The sequence below is a fragment of the Paroedura picta genome, chromosome 10 (genome assembly GCF_049243985.1).
Source record: "Paroedura picta isolate Pp20150507F chromosome 10, Ppicta_v3.0, whole genome shotgun sequence".
Lineage (NCBI taxonomy): Eukaryota > Metazoa > Chordata > Lepidosauria > Squamata > Gekkonidae > Paroedura > Paroedura picta.
This window is the reverse complement of record NC_135378.1, coordinates 66,025,799-66,053,239: the sequence shown is the minus strand read 5'-3', so window position 1 is coordinate 66,053,239 and position 27,441 is coordinate 66,025,799. Positions and strand designations below refer to the sequence as shown.

The 27,441-nt window shown below is 43.3% G+C and overlaps 1 protein-coding gene across 1 annotated transcript; it reads left to right on the top strand.

Moving 5' to 3' along the window:
- The first annotated feature begins 3,281 nt into the window (after positions 1 to 3,281).
- On the top strand, positions 3,282 to 26,779 carry FAM241A (family with sequence similarity 241 member A). Its single transcript, XM_077300597.1, has 2 exons — positions 3,282 to 3,595; positions 22,168 to 26,779. The coding sequence occupies exons 1-2, from the start codon at positions 3,425 to 3,427 to the stop codon at positions 22,408 to 22,410; spliced, it is 414 nt and encodes a 137-aa protein (XP_077156712.1). The 5' UTR covers positions 3,282 to 3,424; the 3' UTR covers positions 22,411 to 26,779.
- Positions 26,780 to 27,441: the final 662 nt, after the last annotated feature.

The window sequence follows — 27,441 nt, the reverse complement described above, 5'->3', positions numbered from 1 at the left end:
ATTTTAAAAATATTTTCAGACTTTGCTGCAAGTTCCTGTCTTTCATTCCCATCCCTTTATTATTTAAGTAGATTGGAATTGGAAAACTGGAGCATTTGCTACAAGTGCATTTTATTCCATATCGGTATGAATAGTAATAGCGGTATCCAAATTAATAGTTTCAATCTCAGTTGTGCTTCCTGATCCAGACTCATGTTTTAAATTTCAATCGTTCCTCATTCATGTCTTGAGAACTTTTTTTGTATATTTTTATATATCACACTTGAGGAAATAGAATGATAAAATTTACCAGCTTTACTGGGAAAACTACTTTAGGCCTAAAATGACAATCACATTTTTTGTGGATATAATGGCCCAATTGCATAAGAACACAGAGTAATATTTAGCTAAATTAGCATCCTGGATATGAAGGAAATGAACCCTATCAAAGATTCTAAAACTGCTTATTCACATTAAACCCATTACTTTAGAGCAATATTGTGCTGGCTTTATATTGGATATTATTACTTCCTTCTTATTGTTACCTTCAATTTTTTCCATTAACAAAGGTTTAAGGAAATCTACACATTCTTCCACAATACTGATAAATGCTTTAGAGTTTGTGACGTTTGTAGATTTGTGCAGGAACCTAATATAAAGAAAGGAAAAGAACTGGATCTACATAATCTGTTTTTAAAAGAATTTGCCCAATGCTTTCATTGCTAGAGTCCCATTAAGACCCATCTGTTATCTGTGTAAATGGTCTGGGTAAGTAGAAAATGCATTCTAATATAATTTTGGATCATAGTGGTTATGGGAACTGCCAGGATTTTATCAGAACTGCAAAATAATATTAACAATAAGACATGAAAATCCATCCAATTCATTTCTATTATGATCAAATGGATTTACATCTATGCAAGGTAAAATGATAAGTAACACTTGAAGGCCAACATCCTCCTTATCCTTCTTTATGCCAAGCAACCACATTGGCATGATTTTAGTTGATAAATCAAGTGTGTAGCCACTCATGTATCTTGACCAAACATTCTGTTACAAACCATTTCTGTTGCAACCAGTCAGTGAGTGCAACTATATCCTTTGTGGTTATGCAGGGCTCAGTTAAGCAAGTACCTCATAGGAGCCTAAGATGAGGCCTCTTTTTCAAAACATTTTAATTGCAGACATTTGGAGCTTGTTACCTTATCTCATAGAGCAGGGGTAGTCAACCTGTGGTCCTCCAGATGTTCATGGACTACAATTCCCATGGGCCCCTGCCAACGTTTGCTGGCAGGGGCTCATGAGAATTGTAATTCATGAACATCTGGAGGACCACAGGTCGACTACCCCTGTCATAGAGCCTTTCTCCTACCAGTACCCAAGGTCACAGGTGTAACAAATCAAAACCAAGTAACTAGAACACACAGTTCCACTGAAAAAGAGAAGCCTTTCCGGCCTGCTCTGAATTTGTAGGTCTGGAGCATGAACCAAAGTTTTAAACAGAAGCAAAAAAACATGAAGCCATTATTTCTCAGCAATCCTACTTGCAAAAAAAGTGAGGAGGAAAAATGGCCCCACCACACAAAGAAGGGAGAAAAGGAGAAGAGCCAACCAGGCCATGGCTCTACCGGGGCTTGGGCCTGGCTTACTCTGGGTGGGAGAATATTTCTTTACCATCTTTCCCATGACAGAACTGACCTTGCCCATGAAATGTGTTAAAGGGGGGGGGGGGAACAGGGACAGATCTGAACTCCCCTAGTTTCTAGAAGTCAGGCACCAGTACCAACACCCTTCTGGCTTCTGAGGCATCTGAAGAAAGCTTTCTGTTACACAAATCTATGGAAATCCTCACACCTGATTTCCCCTTTTTAACTGGCATGAGTCCCCCCTTCTCTCCCTAAAAGAATGCTTCCCTGTCTTTTGGACTGAATTGGGAGAAGCACCTCACTTCCTAAATTTATTCTGCCAAAATATTCTCCCAGTTCTTCAGACACTGTGTAGATCTGCTTTCAGCTTATAATAAAGACTCTGTTCTCAGATGAAAATTTCTCTTCAGAGCAGATGTTCAGATAAGGCACAGGCAGGTTCTGCTGGAATACATTTACTCTCTAAACCAGAATCAGCATGGTTTCCCTGACTGCTGGGGGGGGGGGTACCCAATCAAGAAAGACAGTGAAAACCAAAAGGCTGAGAAAACAGAAGAACAATGTATATTCCAATATACAAATAATTACCAATACAATTGTGTGCACATATCCAATCTGAGAGCCAGCTTGGTGTAGTGGTTAGGAGTGTGGACTTCTAATTTAGCAAGCCAGGTTTGATTTCCCGTTCCCTCACATGCAACTACCTTGTATTTTCTAAATACAGTCAATACAGTACAGATAGACAACGTTCAGTAGAACACTTAGAGCAATCAACAAACAAATTACTTACTCTTTCTTAGCTCACTGCAACCTCACAACCTAAAATTAAGCCCTTCGGTGGCCACTGCTGGGGTGAAAGCTCCAAACTACTGGCCTCGGCCGCCATTTTTCCCAACCACACAGGATGGGCTAAAATTTACTGTAAGATTTCTGTGTTATTGACATGTGTATTAAAGGTGGGCCAGGCTTGTACTGGCCAAATGAGAAGGCCATCCTTTAACCCAGGTGCCACGATGAGAGGATGCGGGGGGGGGGGCACCTTCATCACTTGTAAGTGCATAAGGATCCGCATTGGTAAAAGGAGAGAGCCCAGGCAGCACGGGGGAATAGAGCGCACAGCCACATGTTTTAAAGCCTGTGAGCGGAGAATGGGGGGAAGACGCATCCCGGGCGCGAAGGAGAGGCGCCTCTCTAGCTGCACCCCAGTCTGCTGGTCTCCCCTCGCAGCCTCCTCGCCCACTCGCCCTGGCCAGCCTCCAGCTCCTCTGCTGTCGCCCTGCTGCTCCCCCACCATAGGCCGCCTCTCGCGGCGGGCAGCCTCGGAGCCCACGAAGCCAGCAGGGGGCGGCTGTCAGCGTCGCCCCTCTGGAAACACTCGGAGGGATCCCTGCGGAGGCAGAAGCGGCGCCCCGTCAATGCGCAGAGGCCCGCCCGCCCGCCCGGGGGCTTGGGTTGTAGAGCGAGCCGAGGCTGTGTCCCTGCATGGCTGCCCCGGGCGCGAAGGCCAAGAGGCGGCAGGTGAAGCAGCCTCCGCAGGTGCCCAGCGGCGCGCCCTCGCCCCTCCGCCCTCGCGGCCACGCACCCGCCTCCTTGCCTCCCGCCCTCCGCCGCCGCCGTGACGGCGCTCCGGACACGCCCTGCAAGGCGGTGGCTTCGGGCTGCCGGAGCAGCGCGCCAGACCCTCGCGCCGCTTCTCTCCCTGGCTCGGGCTGCCCGCGCCCCTGGTCGCCTGGCCGCCGCCCGGAGCTGCCCCGCGCCCTGCAGCCTCGCTCGGCTGGGCCCCCGCCGCCACGCAGCCAATGGGCTCGACCGAGGAGCTCCTGCTGCCGGCGCCCAAGTGTGTCCTGGAGAGGGAGTGGGAGCGGGAGCCGGCGCCATCGCTGCTGGCGCTCGGGGGGAGAGCGGCAGCCCGGCAGAGGCGGCCACAGCAGCAGCACCAGCCGCCGCCACCGCCAGAAGACGAGCAGCAGGTGAGCGACCATTGCTCCTGAAGGCTGGATTTCCCCCTCTGCCTTCTGGCCGGAGGCTATCCCGCCACCGCTCTGGGAGATGGGGAGGTGCGAGGGCACATGCCCGGGCCGCCCAGACAAGGCACCCACCTGCCTGAAGGACACGCCCTCGCAGGGCCTGCCTGCCACAGCTGTCTTGGCTGAGCTTTGGCGGCGCGGAGATTTCGGGGGGGGGGGGGGCTGGAATCAAAGGCCTCTTCTTTAAAGCCGGTCCGTCCGCCGCCCCGCCCGCCCGCGATGGTGGCCAAAAGCCGTTGTTCTTCTGGGTGAGGCACTTCCCTCTCTTAAGTTTGTGTGTTTCCTGTCTGTTTGTGGGAAACAATCCTGTGAAAATTGGCCTGCCAGACCGTGCAAAAGCGCCACGCCCTTCTCTTGCAAGCTGCTGTGGTTAAGGTGTAAAGCTAATGATTTCTGTTGACTGTTCTTATTGAGATTATGGTTGTGGAGCTGCCTGGAGAAAGTTGCTAGGCAATAGTGGGAGAGGGGCAGCTATGGTACAGGGGTAGTCAAACTGCGGCCCTCCAGATGTCCATGGACTACAATTCCCATGAGCCCCAGCCAGCATTTGCTGGCTGGGGCTCATGGGAATTGTAGTCCATGGACATCTGGAGGGCCGCAGTTTGACTACCCCTGGAAGGTGATGGTACTGGGTGAGGAATAGGTTCTGCTCTCTGCATGCGCTTTCCCCCTGCCCCATTCAGATATGGGCTCTCTGGGGTCCATTTAGCCCCAGTAGCCTTTTTTTTGGGTTTGTTTTTAAGGCAGACACAAATCGGGTACCACGCAAATGTTGGTAATACAGAGTGTTAAAAGGCTTAATTGTGGTTAAGAGGTGTGTGAAATACTACAGTTATTAAAAAGCTTACACACACTGTGAACTCATAAAAAGACTGCAAAGAATTCTTCACAGAGCCAAAGTGTCTTGGGTCACAGGCTGTTCCAAAAGATCTGATTGGTTAGCCACAGCTGAGCAGAGAACGACTTGAGAGCTACATGCTGAGGTGACAGATTTCTGCCTTGGCTGAGTTGAGTCTGATATCAGCCTTAGCTGAGAGCAGTTTAACACAGACAGAGAGCTGGGGCAAAGTTGACAAAGAAGTTTGGGAAGTAGATGAGGACTCCCATTCAGGCCAAGGAAAGGTGATAGATCTTTTAAAGAGAGAAGGACATTCCTCACCCAGTCAAACAGAGTTATCCCTGAAGAGTCCAACAATCCCTGGTCTGGTATAGTTAGAAATTGCCTGTAGAAACCTTTCGGTACTGGAAAGGCTGTATCAGCCTTCTGGAAACTAAAAGAGAAAGAGAATACTCAAAGAAAGTACACTGAAGTGTTTAGGGAAATCACTGGAACAAAAGCTTCTGACCATAAAGATTTCAGTCACTTTGAAAAGCTTAAGAAATTCTCATTATCCTGAAACATAAAAACTAAAGCCTGTCCATGTACTTGTTTTACCTCAATAATTTCCCTCCTGATTTCACCTCTCTATGTGAACTAGTTTGTTATTTTTTAATTTGAAAGTGCCTGTCGTGCCATTTAAGTTGTTAAAGTTGGCTACTTATTCTTTCAAGTTCCTGGGCAAAGCCAACAGCCAAACTATCATACTGCATGGGATGGGACAGCCAGAGTTCTTCAGCAAAGAAAACACATTACCAGGGTGAATCAGTCAGTAAATGGAAAGAAAAATGGAGGGAAAATCTTGCCTCTACAGGAAGGAAGTGGATGGGGCAGTAATAGGATGCTAAAGTATTCCTCTTCCGATGCAAGTGTAAAGTTGTGACTCGAGATAGTGTTTATGAATGGTCGTTTGAATTAATAGGGAATAGAATGTATCTTGTATTTGCCTGTTTTTTGTTTGCCCATCTGTACATGTGCAGTCATAATAACATGCCCCCTCTGAAGATATCTGAAACACTACATACTGAAATTCTACATAGAAGGGGGCAGAGGTGTATTGTTGGCTTCTGCTTAGTGGAAACGGTGTTTCATTACAAGCAGCTACTTATCCCAGAGGCCCATGCTGCACATAGTCATGAGATCAGCTGAACTTTCTGAATGCTTATCATGCCTCAGCATTCCCTGAAATTTTAATCTCTAAAAACCCTCAGCTATGTCTTCCAATAACAACCAGCTCTGTTGAATTACTGGGCCTTCATTTTCCAAAGTCTTTCCAGCTACATTGTATCATATCAACAATTAATATAGTGCAATCGTAATAATTACGATCCACATCATACTGACAGGGCAATGCCTCTTTCTGGTCTAATTGCAGTATGGTGTTCTGTCTTTTGAATGTGTGCGCTAATTCTTTGCCATGGACACAATGTAAAATTTACAGGAGGTAGCTGGCTGAGTAACGCAGTCTCCAGTGATGTCATGATTAGTTCTAAACATTTACCAGCTTTCCCACCATCCAAAACATCGTATCTACTGTAAACAATACATCTGTTAAAATATGCAAAGATAGCATTAGTAATTGCCCTTGGTAACTGTGCTCTTGCATGCTGAATCCCAAAGCACCATGTTTTGGTGCACAATACAAAGGCTGGGAGAAAACAAGAAGGTATAGGTTTCCAACCTGATCTTGAAGCTGACCTCAAGAATCAACACTTCCTACTTAGGGAGTTTGTTTATAGGGGCACAAGATGTGCAATGTGACCTAAGCTGTTCCCAGGTTCCAAACAGTGATTTGGAAAATCTCGCCAGAACAGCAAGGGTATTGATCCACATGAAGGGGAGTGCATTTCGGTTTGTATGTGAGAAGGTGATTCAGTAGCTGACATCTCAAGGCACATGGTGTTTGCACTTTCAGAGGTTTTAAAAGAAAGAGCTGCAGTGAAATGAAACAGTAAGGTGGGAAAGGTAAACTTCAGTTTAACTGTAATTTCATATTATATGGTGACATGTGGAATAGCTCCTTTAATAGAATCATAGAGTTGGAAGGGGCCATACAGGCCATCTAGTCCAACCTCCTGCTCAACGCAGGATCAGCCCTAAGCATCCTAAAGCACCCAAGAAAAGTGTGTATCCAACCTTTGCTTGAAGACTGCCAGTGAGGAGGAGCTCACCACCGCCTTAGGCAGCCTATTCCATTGCTGAACTACTCTGACTGTGAAAATTTTTTTCCTGATATCTAGCCTATATCGTTGTACTTGTAGTTTAAACCCATTACTGCGTGTCCTCACCTCTGCAGCCAATGGGAACAGCATCCTGCCCTCCTCTAAGTGACACCCTTTCAAATACTTTAAGAGGGCTATCATGTCCCCTCTCAACCTCCTTTTCTCCAGGCTGAAACACTGGTTGGATTTATTGTTGCCATCTGTGACAAAGCAACATCCATGGCCCCTTTCAGTTTGACAGGATTGCCAAATCCAGTGGGTTCTTCCTCTCTTTTTCTAAGGGAATCATTTCAACATTAACTGAGCTGTGTGTGGAAACAGCTTGACTGTAGCTATACAGAAGCCACTTGCAGGTCCGGTAGAGATGGCGCACAAAACTAAGCTACAATAAAAGTCCAATGGCACCTTAAGCTGAAAGGGGCCATGGATGTCGCTTTGTCACAGATGGCAACACTGACTTCAGTTCAAAGAGAAAGCCCAATAAATCCGACCAGTGTTTATTAAAGGAGCTATTCCACAAATACTTTGGCCACCTCATGAGAAGGAAGGACTCCCTGGAGAAGAGCCTAATGCTGGGAGCGATCGAGGGCAAAAGAAGAAGGGGACGACAGAGAATGAGGTAGCTGGATGGAGTCACTGAAGCAGTAGGTGCAAACTTACATGGACTCCGGGAAATGGTAGAGGACAGGAAGGCCTGGAGGATCATTGTCCATGGGGTCGCGATGGGTCGGGCACGACTTTGCACATAACAACAACAATTCCACATGTCACCATATAATATGAAATTACAATTAAACTGAAGTTTACCTTTCTTATCTTGGTGTTTCGTTTCATTGCAGCTCTCTTTTAAAACTTCTGAAAGTACAAGCACCATGTGCTTTTAGATGTCAACTACTGAATCACCTGTCTCAGCTTCTCACATACAAACTGAAACGCACACCCTTTCATGTGGATCAATACCCTTGCTGTTCAGGCTAGATTTTCCAAATCACTGTTTGGAAGCTGGGAGCATATCAACTTCTGTGGGATGGTAAATTTTCCATGGAGAAATATAGTATTGGAAAATTTTCTGTTTACTCAGTCCAATAGCAACAATTGATATAGAATCCTGCTGCCAGAATAGTGACTAGACTGGGTCCAATCACTGGAGTAGGGACCATATCAGACGACCCGCCAACCCCAGTCATCTTCAGAAGCCCTGCTTCGTGTGCTCCCACCATCTGAGGCTAGGTGGGAGGCAACTTGAGAAAAGACCTTCTCAGTCATGGTTCTGAAACTTTGGACCGCCTTCCCAGGGAGATTGCCTGTTGCTGCAATCTGCCAGCTGATGAAGGCTGTTTTGTTTTGTTTGGTGGCCCCTCATAACTCCTATTAGTCTTCTTCCCTGTTTGTACATTTTAATGAGTTCATGTTTATATGTGTTTTAAATTGTTTTAAGTGTTTATATGTATTTGTATTTTAAATACTTTAATGTTCACCACTGTGGGGGCATGACAGGGAACAGGAATATGGCTTAGAGGTGTTTAAACAAATATTCTGTATTTCCATTCATGAAATCCATATATATTTATGGTGTAGTGAATGTGGCAAGCTTTCCTTTGGTAACATTTGTTCAGCTCTTAAGTCTGATCCTATGCATATTGCTTGTAAGTCCCACTGCGTAAATTGGTACTTAGTCCCAGGTTCACCGGATCATAGCTCAAAAGATGCTGGGTTGTATTCATCTTCGGTCAACTTTAAGTAGGGCTGCCTGTTGCCTGGAGAAACACTGTTCTCTCCCTCTAACAAAGGCTTTAAGGGGATGATATCTACCTCTGTATCATGAACAACTTTGGCTGCCCAGGTCTATACATTAAGCCTCCATTAAAGGGACAGGACATTTTTCTTCAGGGCATCTGGCCATCCTGTCTTTAAGCTATGTTGTATTAATATCTATTAATAGACTATTAGGTAATTTGCCGGAACCCCATAAATAAATACAACAGTCCTTCCTGGGGTTCAGTGTAGGTTATTCAGAGCTTCCTATAATTCTTTCATCACAAAGGCTTTGTGGAAAAATAGGTTGGTGTTTGAAAGGATATCTGCTCCTAAAGAGATACATCTCCCACCTGTGACTTCCAATCAGTCAAGCTTGGTTTCTGTAACACAGCCCAAGTTCTAGCATAAGGAAGTAGGCATAGCCACATCGAGAGTGAAGGATATGGAAAAGAGGCAATGGAAGAGAAATTATACAGATACCCCCTTCTTAGGAAAACCTGAGAGCAATCCTGCCCAGTAGATCAGCAACCATACAGATGCAACAGTTCAGTTTCTTTCCACTAATTATAGTTATATTGCACAAATGAAAATATAGCATATGTAGCTAAATGAACTTTAAGTTTAATGAGATCAAGCTGTAACCCATCAGAAGCAGAAGTGTCAGTTAATTTTTTTAATTACTAATAGAAGATCCACTCTATTTGGATAGTTTTGTGTCAAAGCTCTGGGCAATTCCGCACGAGTTCAAAGTAACAGAAAGCTTACAAATGGTAAACGCTACTAATTTGCTGTTCCACATGACGTAACACAAAATCTGCAACAGTCCTGCAACACTAGCGCTAAAATCGCTTCGTTGTAGCGATTTCCGGTGAATCCAGAAACCTACAACACTTGCAAAAAAGACCTGTGCATTCTCAATGTAGTGGCTGCAACAAAGTCCCTCCCCCTGGCTCTCTCTTCCGAACTTCCGGCGAAGCGATCGCCATTTTTTTTCCTCGGAGCGAGCGGGGAAAGCAACAAACCAGCGAGGCTTCTCCGGCTACAGTCCCTCCACAGAAGTGCTTTAAAACTGTTTGCAAGTTCCCTTTATTTTCGGCCAAAAATCGCACCCGTCTTGTGTCTTGTGATATCTTCAAATTTTTATTTTTTAATACAGCACTGCGGCCAGATAATTGTGATATCCTTGTTCCATTCAGCATCAAAAGTAAAACAACTGCAGCAAGGGCAAAGCAATCAGAGTTGAATCAGCTCTCTGTTCTTTCTTACTTGGGGAGAAACTTGGGAAGGTGTGTGATCAGGAACCTTCCATTAGCCATGCCATCCTAAACAGAGCTATGGCCTTCCAAGCCCAGTTGACTTCAGTGAGTTTGGAAGGGTGTAACTCTGCTTAGGATGAAGCTGTAAGGGTTTCATTAAATGGTGGTTTAGCCACACACAGTCATGCTCATTTGGGATCTGTGGTATAAGCATATGGCAAAAGATCTGCCCAAGTCAATGCAACAAAAAGTATAACCCAAACTGTATCTTATTCCACATGACAGCAGAGCAGAACCTGTCACTCTCCACATGCTCACATTCAGAAAGAATCTTTATAAAGCAGGGGCAGTCAAACTGCAGCCCTTCAGATGTCCATGGACTACAATTCCCATGTGCCCCTGCCAGCGAATGCTGGCAGGGGCTCATGGGAATTGTAGTCCATGGACATCTGGAGGGCTGCAGTTTGACTACCCCTGTTATAAAGAAACAAAACTAACCACCAGAAATTATGAAAGGGAAAAGGGGTATCTTGCACTGTGAATTCATTATGAACCATAGAGTTGGAAGGGACTGTTCCTGTTGTGAAGTATAATGCAAATAACATCATTTTTTAGAACTTTAAAATCTGTTAACGGAGGCTGTGTCACATATATTGCTGATGGCCTGGTATGAATTCCTATGCCTTGCAGAATGAGCCTCCCTCCCTTAATTTCATATGCTAATTTATTACACGCATGTAAAGATGATATGGCTGATACAGAGCAAGAAAAACCACCTTTAATACTTATTGCTCTATGTCTGTTGACTGCTTGGAAGGCAAAAGAAACCATTGATTTATGGAGGTTGGCAGGGTTTGTGTTACCAGAGAAGCAAGGGATCACATATCTTTGGCCTTCAGACTTTGGAGTTTCTTTGGGCTTGGTTTTAAGTGAGCATTACTCAGAACATTTAGGTGGAATTGTGGGGAAAGACAGAGACCACAGTAACTGAGTTTATAATCTGCCAACATATAACAGAAAAACTTATGAAAACGTAAAGCGATATATTACTTTTGTAGGGAATATGCTAAGCTGTGAGTGTCTGTGATGGTGGAGCAATGCTGGGGAGGGGGTCTTAATTTCACACCTTCAGCCTTGTGTTGTATCCTGAACTGGTGGAGGAACAATCTGAGACAGAGACTATCAGAGTACCATTCCTGTATCCTTTTAACCTAAGCCTTGACCTCAAGTTATAGTGAGCACACATACAAATTGTATACAGTGTACACTTGATTGTTCTTTGTATATGATTAATTCTCATGTTATAGTCAATACAGCCAAACATGCAATATAAACCTCACTAGTCCCCAGTTTTATTCATTGGCAAGTATGCACAAATAGGCAGGATGTATCTGTATTCATAGGATCAAGTGAACAGGGCTGCGAGCATTTACTACTATGGTCAAATGTTATTGGCTGCAGTTTTGAATCCACTTTGCTGTTGGGCCAAGCTTTTTGATCCAGCCAGTCACTGGGCAATTTGAGTTTCATATGCTAATGGAGAAACATTTGTACTTGCATTCTTATTGGAAGGAATGTCAAGATCTGAGCTGTAGTTGGATGATTAGAATATTTTTGGGTGGTGAATGCTCATGGGAGATGGGCTTGTCTGAGATTATCAAGTTACCTATGCAGCAGGTATGACTATGAACATGTTTTTTACCCTACTGACTGCTCAGTCTCATAGAATCATAGAATGATTGTTGGATTTGGGACGTATTGTTACCTATGAGCAGGGAGTTGGACTAGATCAGTGGTCCCCAACCTGCGGTCCGTGACCCGGTGCCGGGCCACGAAGGCCAGGGCGCCAGGGCGCCGGGCCGCGGTTCCCTCTCCCCGCCCCCCCTCAGTAAAAAACTTCCCGGGCCGCAAGCTTGCAGCCCGGGATGCTTCTTACTGCGGTATTGGGGGAGAGGGAATCAGGGCCGCAGGTGCGCATGCACGATGTGTGGGCGTGGCCGTCTGCCAGTCCCCAGCCGAAAAAAGGTTGGGGACCACTGGACTAGATGGCCTGTATGGCCCCTTCCAACTCTATGATTCTATGATTAGTATCTGGAAGTGGTGTGTCAGGCGTGGGGTTCTGGTTGTGCATTTTTTTAGGTGTCTGGAGAAGTCTGTACTGTGCGATTCCTGAGCAGTATGAGAGGGTTATTATCCTAAAATTCCTGGTCTTTAATCATGGCTAGAGAATCAATGAGTCCCAGAGGTGCCCAGACCAGAGCCTTCGATTAGAATGGGTCAGAGTTCTCGTGGAAACCAGGCTCTTTCCTCTAATAATAACCTCTTAATGGCACACAGTCTGATCTTAATTCCCTGGCTTTATTCTCAAATATTGTCCTTTCCTGCAGCTCAGACATCATGGAGACCAAGACGTATGAAGAAAGGTTGGGGGGGAGCTTGGTCTGTTTAGCCTGGAGAGGAGACGATTGAGAGGGGATTTGATGTCCATCTTCCACTATTTAAAAGGCTGCCATATAGAGGATGGAGCAGAGTTGTTCTCTCTGGCCCTGGAGGGATGGACCAGAACCACTGGGATGAAAGTAATTCAAAAGAAATTCCGTCTAAACATCAGGAAGAAGTTCCTGACAGTTAGAGCGGTTTCTCCATGGAACAGGCTTCCTCAGAATGTGGTAGGTTTTTAAACAGAGGACGGAGAGGCTGATTCTGTGAAGTCTTAAGGGGGTGGCAGGTTACAGTGGATGAGCATCCTGCATAGTGCAGGGGGTTGGACTAGATGACCCATGAGGTCCCTTCCAACAATCATTCTATGATTCTATGAGACTGAGCAGTCAGTAGGGTACAAAAACCTGCACATTGACCGTGGGGTGCTGTGGGGGATCAAGTGTACATAAATAGGGGCCGTGACAATAGGAAAGCCAGAAAAGGGTTTGTGTTCAGCTACCATTGAGACCGGTTCAGGTCACGAGCTCAGCAGCATCTTCAACTATTGAATATTGTTGAAATGAGAAAAATGTCAAAAGAGAACCAAAACAAACGAAACTCTCTTGCTGTCCTCTGTTAAACATTTTGTTCTATTTGTATGAGAAGGGATGGATCATTAAGAGTGTCCCCTCCCACATTCCAGCATGGGGTAGTTCCTTTAGTTCCTTCTAATGATAAATATTGTCCTAACAATAACATAACACCCTGTTTCATAGGTTTTCAGTGTTTTTCTCCCCCTTTTAGTGTTTGGGGTTGAATAACTCTGTTTAAGTCAGCTGACAAATGTGTGCATTGCATAATTTGCATAACCGGCAACAAGAACTACCATTCCATCCACGAAATATTGCACTGAATTAGGGCTAGTATAAACATAGTTCTGGGGAGGAAAACATCTGTGGTTTTTATTGTTTGGAAAAGACCTTAAATCAGGGGTAGTCAAACTGCGGCCCTCCAGATGTCCATGGACTACAGTTCCCAGGAGCCCCCTGCCAGCGAATGCTGGCAGGGGGCTCCTGGGAATTGTAGACCATGGACATCTGGAGGGCCGCAGTTTGACTACCCCTGCCTTAAATGCAAAGTCAGTTTCTGGTACAGGAGGATTGATGGCCTACTGCAAGTTCCTGTTTATAGAGAAGCAATGTGATGCAAGATAGTGGCAGTGCAACTTATAGCTGTTTGCAAAGGCCTGAATTCTGATGTTCATGCATGTTCAGTGCAGACTGCAGGTCAGGTCTGAGGTACACTGAAATATGTTGGACTTGTGCAAGTCCCAAATTCAACTTGACACTTGCACTTCTTTCTACCTTTAACACCTTTGCAAGTGAGCTAAATATTAAAGGTAACTTGTAGTTTGTTTAGGTTCTTGTTTCAGTCAATGCTTTGTGAAGTTGGCTTTTATTTTAAGGAAAATATTTTAAGATGTTTCATAAAGATTTGACTGAGTTGGAGTCCAACTGTGTGGAATTAGATTAGTACAGTTACTACTTAAGAGCTCAGTTGCCATAACAACTTTTGGCAAATCCCTAGCTTTTATTTCCTGTAAATGACATCATATCTGGATGTTTATTGCCATAACAGCTAAATAATTTTGTATAGTGGCTGCTTGCTTTCTGATGTGAATTCATTCCTTATCTTTCTGGTCAACAGTAACAGATTAATCTTGTTCTTGTTTTTCCTTCCAGTTGAAATACAAGCCATTTACTACTTGCCAAATGTCATTCTTGACTGTTCAAGCTTTGCTATCTTTATTCTTATGTACACAGAGATATAAAGCCACAGCTGTGCATAATTCTCTCTTATATTTTAGGAAATGCATTGTTAAGTTTTGTACTCTGAAATGAACTCTAAAGCTGTGAAGGCCATAGTGGGGAAAATGTCGAGGCATTAATGATGAGTCATCAGTATTTAATATTCTGTGAAATCCTGCCTCTGAATATGGAGGTTCCATTTAGCTGTCTTGAGTAGCAATGTCTAATTGGCTACGGATTCAGTAATCTTCTGTGTGTGAGAGAGATGGTCCCTTTTGCTCACAGGTCAGGAATCGGTCACTTACTCAGGTTCCTGGTCTCAGGTTGAGACAGAAGTGGGACGTACAAAACAATATAAATTTATTACCAAGCAGATACATTAGGGTTACCATTCTCCTGGTGATGACTGGAAATCTCCTGGGATTGCAACTGATCTCTAGGTGTCAGAGGTCAGTTCTCCTGGAGGAAATGGCCACTTTGGAAAGTGGACTCTATGGCATTAAACTCCCATTAAAGTCCCTTCTTTCCCCAAGCCCCAGCCTCCATTCCCAAAAGCTCCAGGTATTTTCCAACTCAGAACTGGTAACCTTAAGATATAGAGAAGGCAGCAGCTGGATTCATAAGGGAGCTCAGGCAGCCTGCAATTCTAACAGAGCAGAGATTCCTTATCATGAGAATAAACTAACTCACAAATATTGCGGGGGGGGAGCAGACCATTCCATTGTAACATATATAAATACTAGCAAGAAAGCCCATTGCAAGTCTCTCTCTCTCACACACACACACAGCAGAAGCCATAGGAGGTAAGCAGGGCGGTTTGTAGCAGGGAATGAGGGCTCATTTGGGCTGCTCTCTCTGTCTCTCTCTCGCAGCAGGAGCCATAGCAGGTAATCAGGGCTGGTTTGCAGTTTGGCAGGGCTCTCTGTGTCTCTCTTTCATGCACTGGCTCCTGCAGTGTCTGAGAGCAAAGTGGCTAGCATCCAGAGAGGGAGGGCAGGAGCTGTAGGTGCAGGGACAATCAGGGTGTGGCCAGCTTTTCTGACTGCACCCTGCGCGAAAGTGCCGCGCATGTGCGTTTTCGGTCACACATGGCGCATGCACGGCCCTGCTTCCCTCTCCCCCCCTCCCACAGTAAGAAGCTTGCTGGGCTGCAAGCTTGTGGCCTGGTAAGTTTCTTACTGGGAGGGCGGGGAGAGGGAGCCGTGGCCCAGTGCCAGTGCCTTTGCGGCCCAGCACCGGGCCGCGGCCCGGTGGTTGGGGACCACCAGCTTAAATCATAGTAGACTTCATTTTACATCTGTTGCAGAATCAGTCTTATTTGTGATATTCTGGGCTTTTCCATAAATTCTGTAGTATTGTGTTCTAACTTTATGGAGAATTCCTCGCAGCTTGTTTTGAGACTTCCTGTGCAAGTATAAACTTTTTGTAGTCTGTTGTTCAGCAGTGGCTCCAAAGATTGCTGGTATCTTTCACACTGGGATTTGAGTTGATATACAAAATGATTCAAATTCAGCCTCTTTTTCACCTCCAGTCACAGGTTGGGGATTTGCCCTGGTGGCCAGCTCCTTTGCTGCCAAAAGCAAGGGAGGGGTTGGGGGGGTTGTTATTTTATTTGTGATTTTGTCTGGGGATGTTAAACTATTATGGTAAGCCAACTTGAACCAAGAGGAAAGGCAGGATATAATGAAAGCACATTGCTGGCTGTTTCCACGAAACAAGAGTTTGTGCTGGCAAAAGGTTTCATCAGATACATTTACTGAATCCTTAGTCAGCAGAAAGTGGCATGTGAAACAGATGTGAACAATGGAGCTCAAAGGCCAAGGAATTCAAGAGAGGCACAGTCTGTGACACTTCCATGTCAATCTTAAATGTGTACAGGAAGAGAAGTGAACATGTCTCTTTCCTGTGAGTGTTGTAACTCAGCAGGGGTTTGAAGCCAGGTCTCTTCCCCAGATCTATTCTGGTTCTCTACACAGAATAGGTCTGTTTCAGGTCACACACACCCATGCCCCCAGTAACAATTCCATGGAGAACCCCCAAAATATCAATGATGTGATATAGCAAGACCTTACTTTCTTTTCTTTCTTTTGGAGGGGGGTCATTTTGATAACACTGGCAATTTCATAGGTGATTGGCCTGGACTGCAAACAGTTTGGTGCGGATTGCAAGTGATAATGCTATATCAGGATGAAGTGGATTCCCAGTCCATATATCGATACAAAGCATCAATATAAAGACATTGGAATGCTTAAGTATTAATGCTTGCTATTACTGAATAATAACTAATAATAATAATAAGAGTTGATAATAATATTGAAACTAGATTATGTTTCTCCAAGTTCAAAACTGAGTCCCAAGTACTGAATTGTCTTTAACATAAAGAAATGGAGAAGTGTTTCCATTTAAGATCTGCATCGTAGCCATTTATTCTGCATTGTAGCCATTTATTCACTCGCATAGGGGTTGTTTGGTAATGTAAATGGCAGAAAGCTATTGCTGGCACATTGTAGCATATTAGTTTAGTGATCGATCCCTTGGTGGTATGGCTAATGGTTCTGCTTCCTGTGTATGCTTTTTGAGTGGATAAGGAAAAGGATTTGGAAACACAGGGCTGGGTGTTACCCTCCTGAACCAATCTGGCCTGGAGGAAAAATTCTTCCCAATTCCAAAGTGGTGATCAGCATTATCCTGGACATGTAAGGAATGGCCACAAGAGGCAGTTTGTTACAGGGGTGAATCTATTGGGTTTCTCCATTAGGTTACTGCTGAGTAGTTGCATGTTCAAGAATTGCATGCAAGGACCAGCCTGTCATTCAAGGCCTGTGAGTGGGAGGCTATGTTGTTGTTGTTAGGTGCGAAGTGTCCGACCCATTGCGACCCCATGGACAATGATCCTCCAGGCCTTCCTGTCCTCAACCATTCCGAGGTTGTAGATCCCCATTAATGTTCTGGAGAGGTTTTGTTCTTTTAACTGCTAGTACAGTATAGAACTGGCCATTTGTTAGTGGACCAGGGATCTTTTCAGTGGTGTTCTTCATTATAATGAGGAATGTTAAACTTTCCACTTCTAGTTCTTTAGAAGGGAAAAAGAGTTATATTCTGAAGATTCATATCTCTTGATCTTATTGATTCATTACTTGACATTTGCAGACTGTTACTCACTTTGTTGTTATGTGCGAAGTCGTGTCCGACCCATCGCGACCCCATGGACAATGATCCTCCAGGCCTTCCTGTCCTCTACCATTCCCCGGAGTCCATTTAAGTTTGCACCTACTGCTTCAGTGACTCCATCCATCCACCTCATTCTCTGTCGTCCCCTTCTTCTTTTGCCCTCGATCTCTCCCAGCATTAGGCTCTTCTCCAGGGAGTCCTTCCTTCTCATGAGGTGGCCAAAATATTTGAGTTTCATCTTCAGGATCTGGCCTTCTAAGGAGCAGTCAGGGCTGATCTCCTCTAGGACTGACTGGTTTGTTCGCCTTGCAGTCCAAGGGACTCGCAAGAGTCTTCTCCAGCACCAGAGTTCAAAAGCCTCAATTCTTCGACGCTCGGCCTTCCTTATGGTCCAACTTTCGCAGCCATACATTGCAACTGGGAAGACCATAGCCTTGACTAAATGCACTTTTGTTGGCAGGGTGATGTCTCTGCTTTTTAGGATGCTGTCTAGATTTGCCATAGCTTTTCTCCCCAGGAGCAAGCGTCTTTTAATTTCTTTGCTGCAGTCCCCATCTGCAGTGATCTTGGAGCCCAGGAAAATAAAATCTGTCACTATCTCCATTTCTTCCCCTTCTATTTGCCAGGAATTGAGAGGGACGGATGCCATGATCTTTGTTTTCTTGATGTTGAGTTTCAAGCCAACTTTAGCACTCTCCTCCTTCACCCGCATCAACAGGCTCTTTAGTTCCTCTTCACTTTCTGCCATTAGAGTGGTATCATCTGCATATCTGAGGTTGTTGATATTTCTCCCTGCAATCTTGATCCCAATTTGTGACTCCTCTAATCCCGCATTTCTCATGATGTGCTCTGCATACAAGTTAAATAGGCAAGGCGACAGTATACAGCCTTGCCGAACTCCTTTCTCAATTTTGAACCAGTCAGTGATTCCATGTTCAGTTCTCACTGTTGCTTCTTGACCTGCATATAAATTTCTCAAGAGACAAATAAGATGCTCTGGTATTCCCATCTCTTTAAGAACTTGCCACAATTTGTTGTGCTCCACACAATCAAAGGCTTTAGCATAGTCAATGAAGCAGAAGTAGACGTTCTTCTGGTACTCCCTAGCTTTCTCCATGATCCAGCGTATGTTGGCAATTTGATCTCTAGTTCCTCTGCCTCTTCGAAATCCTGCCTGTACTTCTGGAAGTTCTCGGTCCACATATTGCTGGAGCCTAGCTTGTAGGATTTTGAGCATAACTTTGCTAGCATGAGAAATTAGTGCGATGGTGCGGTAGTTTGAACATTCTTTGGCATTGCCCTTCTTTGGGATTGGAATGTAAACTGACCTTTTCCAATCCTGTGGCCATTGTTGAGTTTTCCAAATTTGCTGGCATATTGAGTGTAGCACTTTTACTGCATCGTCCTTTAAGATTTTGAATAGTTCAACTGGAATGCTGTCACTACCACTAGCTTTATTGTTGCTCAGACTTCCTAAGGCCCATTTGACTTCACATTCCAGGATGTCTGGCTCCAGGTCAGTAACTACCCCATTGTGGTCATCAGGGATGTTAAGCTCGCTCTTGTATAGTTCTTCTGTATAATTTTGCCACCTTTGTTTGATCTCTTCTGCTTCTGTGAGGTCCCTACCATTTTGGTCCCTTATCATACCCATCTTTGCATGAAACGTTCTCTTCATATCTCCAATTTTCTTGAAAAGATCTCTGGTCCTCCCCATTCTATTGTTTTCTTCTATTTGTTTGCACTGTTCATTTAAGAAGGCATTCTTATCTCTTCTAGCTTTTCTCTGGAATTCTGCATTCAATTGGGTGTATCTTTCTCTTTCTCCCTTGCCTTTCACTTCCCTTCTCTCCTTAGCTATTTGTAAAGCTTCCTCAGACAGCCATTTTGATTTCTTGCATTTCTTTTTCTTTGGGATGGTTTTAGTTGCTACCTCTTGTACAATGTTGCGAACCTCCGTCCATAGTTCTTCAGGCACTCTGTCTATCAGATCTAATTCCTTAAATCTATTTGTCACCTCCACTGTGTATTCGTCAGGGATATGATTTAGTTCATACCTGAGTGGCCTAGTGCTTTTCCCTACTTCCTTCAATTTAAGCCTAAATTTTGCAACAAGAAGCTCATGATCTGAACCACAATCAGCTCCTGGTCTTGTTTTTATTGACTGGATAGAACTTTTCCATCTTTGGCTGCAGAGCACATAGTCAATCTGATTTCTGTGTTGACCATCTGGTGATGTCCATGTGCAGAGTCGTCTCTTGGGTTGCTGGAAAAGAGTGTTTGCTATGACCATTGTATTCTCTTGACAAAATTCTACCAGCCTGTGCCCTGCTTCATTTTGTACTCCAAGGCCAAACTTGCCTGTTATCCCGGTTATCTTTTGGCTTCCTACTTTAGCATTCCAATCCCCCATGATGATAAGCACATCATTTTTGGGCGTTGCTTCTAGAAGGTGTTGTAGGGCTTCATAGAACTGATCAACTTCATCCTCTTCAGCAGCAGTGGTTGGGGCGTAGACCTGGATCACTGTGATGTTGAATGGTTTGCCTTGGATTCGAACTGAGATCATTCTGTCATTTTGGGGATTGTATCCCAAGACTGCTTTTCCTACTCTCTTATTGATTATGAATGCTACTCCATTTCTTCTGCGAGATTCTTGTCCACAGTAGTATACCTGATGGTCATCTGAATTAAATTCACCCATTCCTGTCCATTTTAGTTCACTGATTCCTAAAATGTCGATGTTCAGTCTTCTCATTTCTTGTTTAACCACGTCCAGCTTGCCTTGATTCATGGATCTGACGTTCCAGGTTCCTATGGAATAAAAATCTTTACAGCATCGGACTGTCTTTTCGCCACCAGTTACTTCCACAACTGAGCGTCCTTTCGGCTTTGGCCCAGCCGCTTCATTCATTCTGGCGCTACTCGTACTAGCCGTCTGCTCATCCCCAGTAGCATATTGGACACCTTCCGACCTGAGGGGCTCATCTTCCAGCGTCATATCGTTATGTCTATTGGAACTGTCCATAGAGTTTTCATGGCAAAGATACTGGAGTGGTTTGCCATTGCCTTCTCCAGTGGATCACCTTTTGTCAGAGCTCTCAGCTATGACCTGTCCCTCTTGGGTGGCCCTGCACGGCATAGCTCATAGCTTCACTGAACTACGCAAGCCCCCTTGCCACAACAAGGCAGCGATCCTTGAAGGGGGTGTTACTCACTAGAATATAGCAAATGGAATAACTCTCGCAAATTGCTATTTTATTTAGTTTATATTCCTCCACCCCCTTGTGGCTCAAGGCAGCTAACAGTTCCAAATTTTAAAACATACAAAGTACAATAAAACTGCAGATATGTCCCTCCCAAGAAAATGCCTGCAGCTTATACACTATTAAAATCTCTGCCAAATAAAATGGCCTTCTAGTGCCTCCTAAAAACTTCTCAAGGTAATATCCTCTTTACCTCCTCAACAGTCTTGTTCCAGCTGCCAACTGCACTGCATTCAGCAAAAGTGTATCTGTTCCCCCAGCCACCAACTTTACCTCTGTTTTCTCTGAATTCAGCTTGTTCTATATTAGCACCTGACCAATACCTCGAAGCACTGGTCCAGAGCAGTGATGAATGCATCTATGGGCATATGGAATTAAATATAGAGCATACTGACAACATCCAATCACAAATTTCCAGATTATCTCATTCAATGGCCTCAGATAAATAACAAAGATCATAGATGACAAAACAGATTCCCGAGACATTGAACGAGGTACACCCTAACTCCTCACCAGCACAGGAATCACACTTGGGACTATATCAAATCTAGGGTTACAATCTGCAGAAATGTTATAGTGGATTTTTAATCTGTATCATTATTGTTTACCAGCCAGCCTTTTATTGATGGGCATATTGATCCTGTTAGCTAAAATATTTATGAGCTGCTTCATTCTTAGCTGTGGCTGTTTCTAATGGAACCATTAGCAGAATCAAGCATGTTTCCTATATCGTCAGCTTACAAGGGTAATCATTAAGGCTCACCATTACCTATCTCCATCAAACATCTACATCCCAGCTGACATGATAGGGAAGCGAATGAGGAAAAGTGATTTCACTGTCCTATCCTGTGGTTATTGACCATGTGACTCAGTTGGGCAGTTCAGAATGGCAAAAACAATGTGGACTGGGGTGGTTCTTAGACAAGAGAGGCTGTGCTGCAAAGCCAGATGACTGCAACAGCTTGATTTGCTCAACCAAAGTTTCTTGCTCTGTATCTGGCCAATCGGCAAAAGTTCTTAGGCAGTCAAACAAACAAATTGCCAGTCTTCGCCCCTTCTTTTTCCTTTGATAGATTATAAGCTTTAAACCAGGGTATTGGCATTATTTTAGTAATAATACTATATCCAGTATAGGATGTCTGAATTTGCTCTTAACTATTCAACCATATAGGTTCCACTACCATCAGACATGTTTAGTGGTAGATACTCCGTCAAGTCATAGTCAACCTATGGTGACCCCACAGGGGTTTCAAGGCAAGAGATGTTAAGAGATGGTTTGTCATTGCTTGACTTTGTAATGTAACCCTGCACTTCCTTGGTGGCCTCCCAAAACAACACTAACCACAGCCAGTCCTGCTTCCAAAATTTGATGTGATCAGACTTGGCTGGGCTATGCAGATCAGGGCATTACCCTTGATGTGTTTGGTCTCAGTCATTCTAGTTCTGAGGATTAATTATTGCTTTCGGTCACTTTTGAGGCCTCTTAATTCTTTGCGGTGGCTCCTTCTGGGATCTGAAATAACACAAGCACGGTCTTTTACTACTGGCCAAACACTCTTGTGAGAAACAACAAGAGTCCTGTATATGAGATGTCTGTGATTTAAATGATATACTTAAAAAAAAATAAGACTCCTGAAATCTTTTTCAATCATTATTTAATTTGAAGTATAAAGTAAAAGAAATAGGGTTTCTATAAATAGAACTGATATATTATGGATTTATCTGCTTGTCCGCAGGTCCAGGAGGGAAGAAACAACAGTGATGAACCTGTTATAGATGACTATAAAAAGATGGGTACTCTCTTTGGTGAGATCAACAAAAGCCTCATCAGCATAGGCTTCACAAGGATATACTTTGGAGAACGGATTGTGGAACCTGTCATAGTCATATTTTTCTGGGTTATGCTCTGGTTCCTTGGTTTACAAGCCCTTGGACTAGTCGCTGTCCTGTGCCTTGTCATTATTTATGTGCAACAATAAAGTACGGTGTGTGGCTGCCGAACAACGATGCCATATCTCGGTGGATTTATGTACTTAGCCAAGCAGGAAAGATATATTAAAAGCTGTTATGCTGAACACTGTAGCCAACGTCCGCCCTCTTTTTTTTTTCAGGTTGCCTTTATCTTTGCAGTTTAAAAGGAATCTAAACATTTCTGATTCAGCATGAACGATGGGTACAGGGAATCTTAGTACAGGACTGTGGGACTTAATGTATTGGGATGAGCAGAGACCACAGAATTAAGGTAGTACCTGTGGGCTTCATTTCTTATTGGTATGAAATACCTTTGTATAAATGTATATATGGTTGGCACTAATTTTATATCTGTGCTATGGCTGCTTTCACTTGATACCTATGTTTTGTATTGGTAACTGAACTTTAAATGGCCAATTTGTATAAGCTTTTATGCTTTTAATGATTTTTTTACTGTAAAACTCTTTTCCAGCTTAAATTGTTATGCACTTAGTTTAGTGTACCTACATGACTGTATGAACTAACACCATCTGCCAAAGCAAATCTCATTTGTCTCACAGACTGATGCCATTCATGCCATGAGTTGTATTCAGATAAACTCTTTTCCTTGCACAAGGGGGAGGCCTGCAGCTTTTGTGGATTCTCCCTCCAAGTTAAAGCTTCAGGTGCCATTTGTTCCCAAAAGCCCTATGACTCTCAGAAGCGGCTTTTCAAGGGGTCAGGAGGAGTATGCAGGAAAGATCCATTTTGTCAGTGGAAATCTGCTTGTGGTTTCTAGGCTCCATATGATTAGATAAAAAGAATATGTCGTTTTGAGCTTTTCAGATAACCTGAAAGCATCTTTCCCTCATCATGCTTCCATTGTCTCTTCAAATTTCAAAGAGATATCATTATAACAGTACCTAAAATAAAAATGCTGTCATTGAATGCAGGAATTTATTACACAAATGTTGATATTTGTGCAAAAACAAAGAAGATTTTAGGCCATACAACCAACACTGTATGTTCTGTATAAGCCATACAGCCAACACTTCCCTATAATTCTTCAGTCGTGTGATCAAAATTCCTTGGAAAGAATATTTGGGCCTAAATATCTCAATTCTGATGGGGAAGGCACTGGCAAACCACCCCGTATTGAGTCTGCCATGAAAACGCTAGAGGGCATCACCCCAAGGGTCAGACATGACCCGGTGCTTGCATAGGGGATACCTTTACCTTTCTCTCAATTATGAACTCAGCTTGTAATTACCCAAAATGCTCCTGCTATGGTGAACCAAACCTTCCTAGACACAATTGTGATCATGTGCAGGAGTATCCAGGGTAATCAAGAACCACCATGAAACATGCTTTCAAATATTCCTGCCTAATACAAAACAGTGCAGCTTCACTTAATAAGGCATGGTTAATGCTCTTGATTATCCATCTTAAAATCCAGACCATGGTATCTATTCCATTTCTCTCATACTTTGTTTCTTACTGAATGTTTCCTGGTAAAGCCATGTGCATGTACTGCGTCTAAATTATTGTGACTCGGGTTATATGTCTTAGAAAGTGAAAGATTATTTGAGTAAGGGTTGTAGGGATATTAGAGAAAAGTGAAGCCATATAAATAGGATGAAAATATGAAGAAATAATTTTGCAATTTTTAAAATACATTTTGTTTGAGTGCTACTGGTCACATGACCAATTTTTTTTCTTGGAACACTGCTTCAGCTGCTATGCTATTCAAAAACAAGTGGTGGCTTTTTAAAAAAAATGATAATTCTTCAACATAATGGCAGAATTTTTAATAGGGAATGCAGATTATAAAATAAATACTCATAATGTTAGCAGTGATGTGTTTCAGTTGCATTTTGCTGTAATTTCAGTATTCCAATATCTATTCTGCATGAATTTCTGGAGTCAAATTCATCAATAACACAAAAGCGGGACCCATCAACACTCAGTGGAAGAGAGGAAATTCCGTTTTCCACCTCATCCCCTCCAGCTTTTCTCTACTTCCAGCTCCCTTCATCTCTTCCTCAAATTTATCTCTCCCCCCCCCCAACCTTGTCACCGTTTAGCCCAGGCACTCCCCACACCCACACATACCCCTACTCACTTAAGCTTCCTTCTTGCCACACTGGCTCACGCCCCCTTTCCACTTAGACTTCCCCATACTTTCTCCTACCTGCTCCTTTTTGGGAGGCATAAGGGGGCACTATTGGCTCAGGCTTTGCCCCACTGCTGTTGTTGATGGCCAGTGCAACGATTTGCATGTGATTTTTACGAAGGAAAAGCCCAAATGCCACCCCAACACCAGTGTGTTTAAACGTAACATGTATTAACTTGGGAATGTTGCAACCTGACATTTTTATACCTTATTTTTTTCTACAAACATGACAGTCCCCCTGGGTCTGAAAGAACCGTGACTTTACCCATGTGCATGGTGATTATCCTTTATCAAATTTGCAGAGAAGTTAGTTTGACATTGAAAATGTGGACCTCGCTGCACACCTCGCTGCATGCCAAGGGCTTCTTTTTTAATGAAGGGAGAAGTATTTGTTCTCGCTGGGTTTTTTTGTTTGTCATAAATTTCTAACTAGAAAGGTACCTCAGTTTATTGAATGTGCCCTTATCTAAAAAGTATGCAAGATGAAGACTAATGGTTTTACAGGCTGGGGCAAGGCCTTCTTTGGGTACTGTGGCTTTGATGTGTACTTGAATATCTGCCCCATTCATTTCAGGAAAGGAAGGCAAGTCTGTATACAAAAAAGTTACCTTCTTAGAGATACATGTTCCATGGAAATAGATTATCCCATATGCACAAGTAGTCCATATGATTTTGTTGCATGCACTGAGACAAATGTTATGGTTATTATATCTGAAAATTTATCGGACCCCATTTTAGGATTTCTAAACAATTGCAATTTCTGTTTTGAAACAGGCAGTGTCCCACATTCTAAAGAGGAAAAAAAATTAAGAACTAGATTAATATGTTCTAATTCTAATATTTGAAGTTTCAGGGAAATTTCAGTGCTGCTCCAGTGCGAACACTATTGAAATGCATGGGAGATACGCAGAAAGGGGGATAGAGTTGAATTGCGACTACACACGTGTTCATTTTGAAGAGAATTAATCCCTGGTGGCATCAAGAGGATTTCTCCTGCCAAACCTCTTGTGTGTGCACGTACATTTGTATGTGTAAAATATATAGTTTAAGACAAATCACTGTATGGCCATTGGTATTAAACGCTAATTGTTGGAGCATATAATAAGGTTCTACATTCATGGATGTCTTTGTTCTAAATTATTTATTCTTCAAAACTATATGTTATGAGAAAAAAATGTTCTTCAAATATAGTTACAAGAGGGAAACCTGAGACTTGATAGGGAAAAGTGAAACTCAGTTTTACCTTCAGTAGCCTGCACTTAATGATCCATTTGTCCCACTCATGTGTAACCAGTCAGCCAAATCCTGCTTGTTCTCCTTCACCACCTACCTAATTATTATTATTATTATTAATTATTATTATTATTATTTAGATTTATTTCCCGCCATTCCCAAATGGCTCGTGGTGGGTTACAGTGTCTTAAAACCCCATTAAAACTCCCATTAAAAGACTTTAAAATATCACAGCATGGCGGCACAATAATAAGATCCCCTGCCTACCCCCCTTGCTAAAAAAATTGTTCTTCCCCTTCTAACCTGTTTAATTGCATACTTACACCCTTCCCATTATTTGGTGTTTCTTCTTCCCTAGCCAATTTCATACCCTTTGTCTTTTTGATGTCTTCACACAGCATCTTGGATACTTAGGTAGCTCATGATGGCAGCTGATTTGTTTTTTTTCTCAATATCTGCAAAATGGCAGGTGTCATTAGCTACTTTTGGATGTAACACATACACACCTTCTTTAGTTTTCAGATTTTTCTTCAGAACTGTGGGGTTTTCCTCACCTTTGCAGAAATATATACCCTAACCTAAAGGTGTTGTGAAAATTGTTTGGTCTACACAGGAGGGGCACCTATCATTATTAGATACACTATTTGAATTATTGTTTACATGAGCCTAGTCAAGATCCAAAGGGTCAGAGTATTCTCACAGCTTCCTGCCACAGTACCAAACAACAAAGATCATTGATTCATCCACAAAAATCATTGATTCATCCAGTGTTGTATATCTATAGGGCCACATGAGTGGATGAGGTCCAGGGCACAAATAGTGATGCAGACACCAATACATATACAGAAGTGTTTTCTGGTCGCACACGGGATTCTTTGGTTTAAACTGGGTAAAACTGACCACAAGTTGAAATTGTTTCTTTTGCAATGTTTGTATAAACTGTACTTTGAAAAAAACTTCATTATGTTTTCTAATAAATTATTTGCTCATTACACATTGTTCCTCTATTTTTCTACCTGGTATTTGTCATGAAATACCCTAATTCACCTGGAAAGCTCAAATGGCAAAGTTGTGTTATTACATTCTTTTGTTTTAATACAAGGTGGAGTTAGTGGAAGTCAAAGTTACTTCAAAAGTCAGACTTTCATAGGTGCAAAACGTTTGTTGTAGCAATTGACAAGATCTGGGTTTGATTCCTGCCTCCATCTATATATGCAGCCAGCTGGTTTACCAAATTTCAGGTGGGGGCCTGGAAACCTTCAGGAATATGAAAGAGACAAAGATGGGGGAGGGAAGGGAGGTTTCACCCAAGCCTCAGCTGGAAATGAGCTTAGCCCAATCATAGGTTCAACAGGCAGACAGCTCTGACCACCAGGAGGTATTGGAGCTGCAGATTCCAAAGTTGTTGCAGGACCTCCTCTTTCCTTTGCTCATCCTTCAGCTGCCGCTCCCTGCCATGTCAACCTACCAGGTTCACATGAGCCAGTTAAGCAATGCCAGCTGTGTGCTAGAAGAGCGTTCCAGGCTACAAAGCACCACACCATGCTAGCAAGACAGTTGCTTACTGCAGAACACTGAAAGTCATAACAGAGTGCACTAAAAGGCTGCTGACAGCCTATATTAATCTGAGGCTGGGCAGCATGGGTTGTGGACA

Excerpts from the sequence above, each read along its gene's own strand:
- FAM241A (XM_077300597.1), top strand. The coding sequence starts at position 3,425 with ATGGGCTCGACCGAGGAGCTCCTGCTGCCGGCGCCCAAGTGTGTCCTG. Across the intron at positions 3,596-22,167 it reads CGCCAGAAGACGAGCAGCAG|GTCCAGGAGGGAAGAAACAA; the intron begins GTGAGCGACCAT and ends GCTTGTCCGCAG.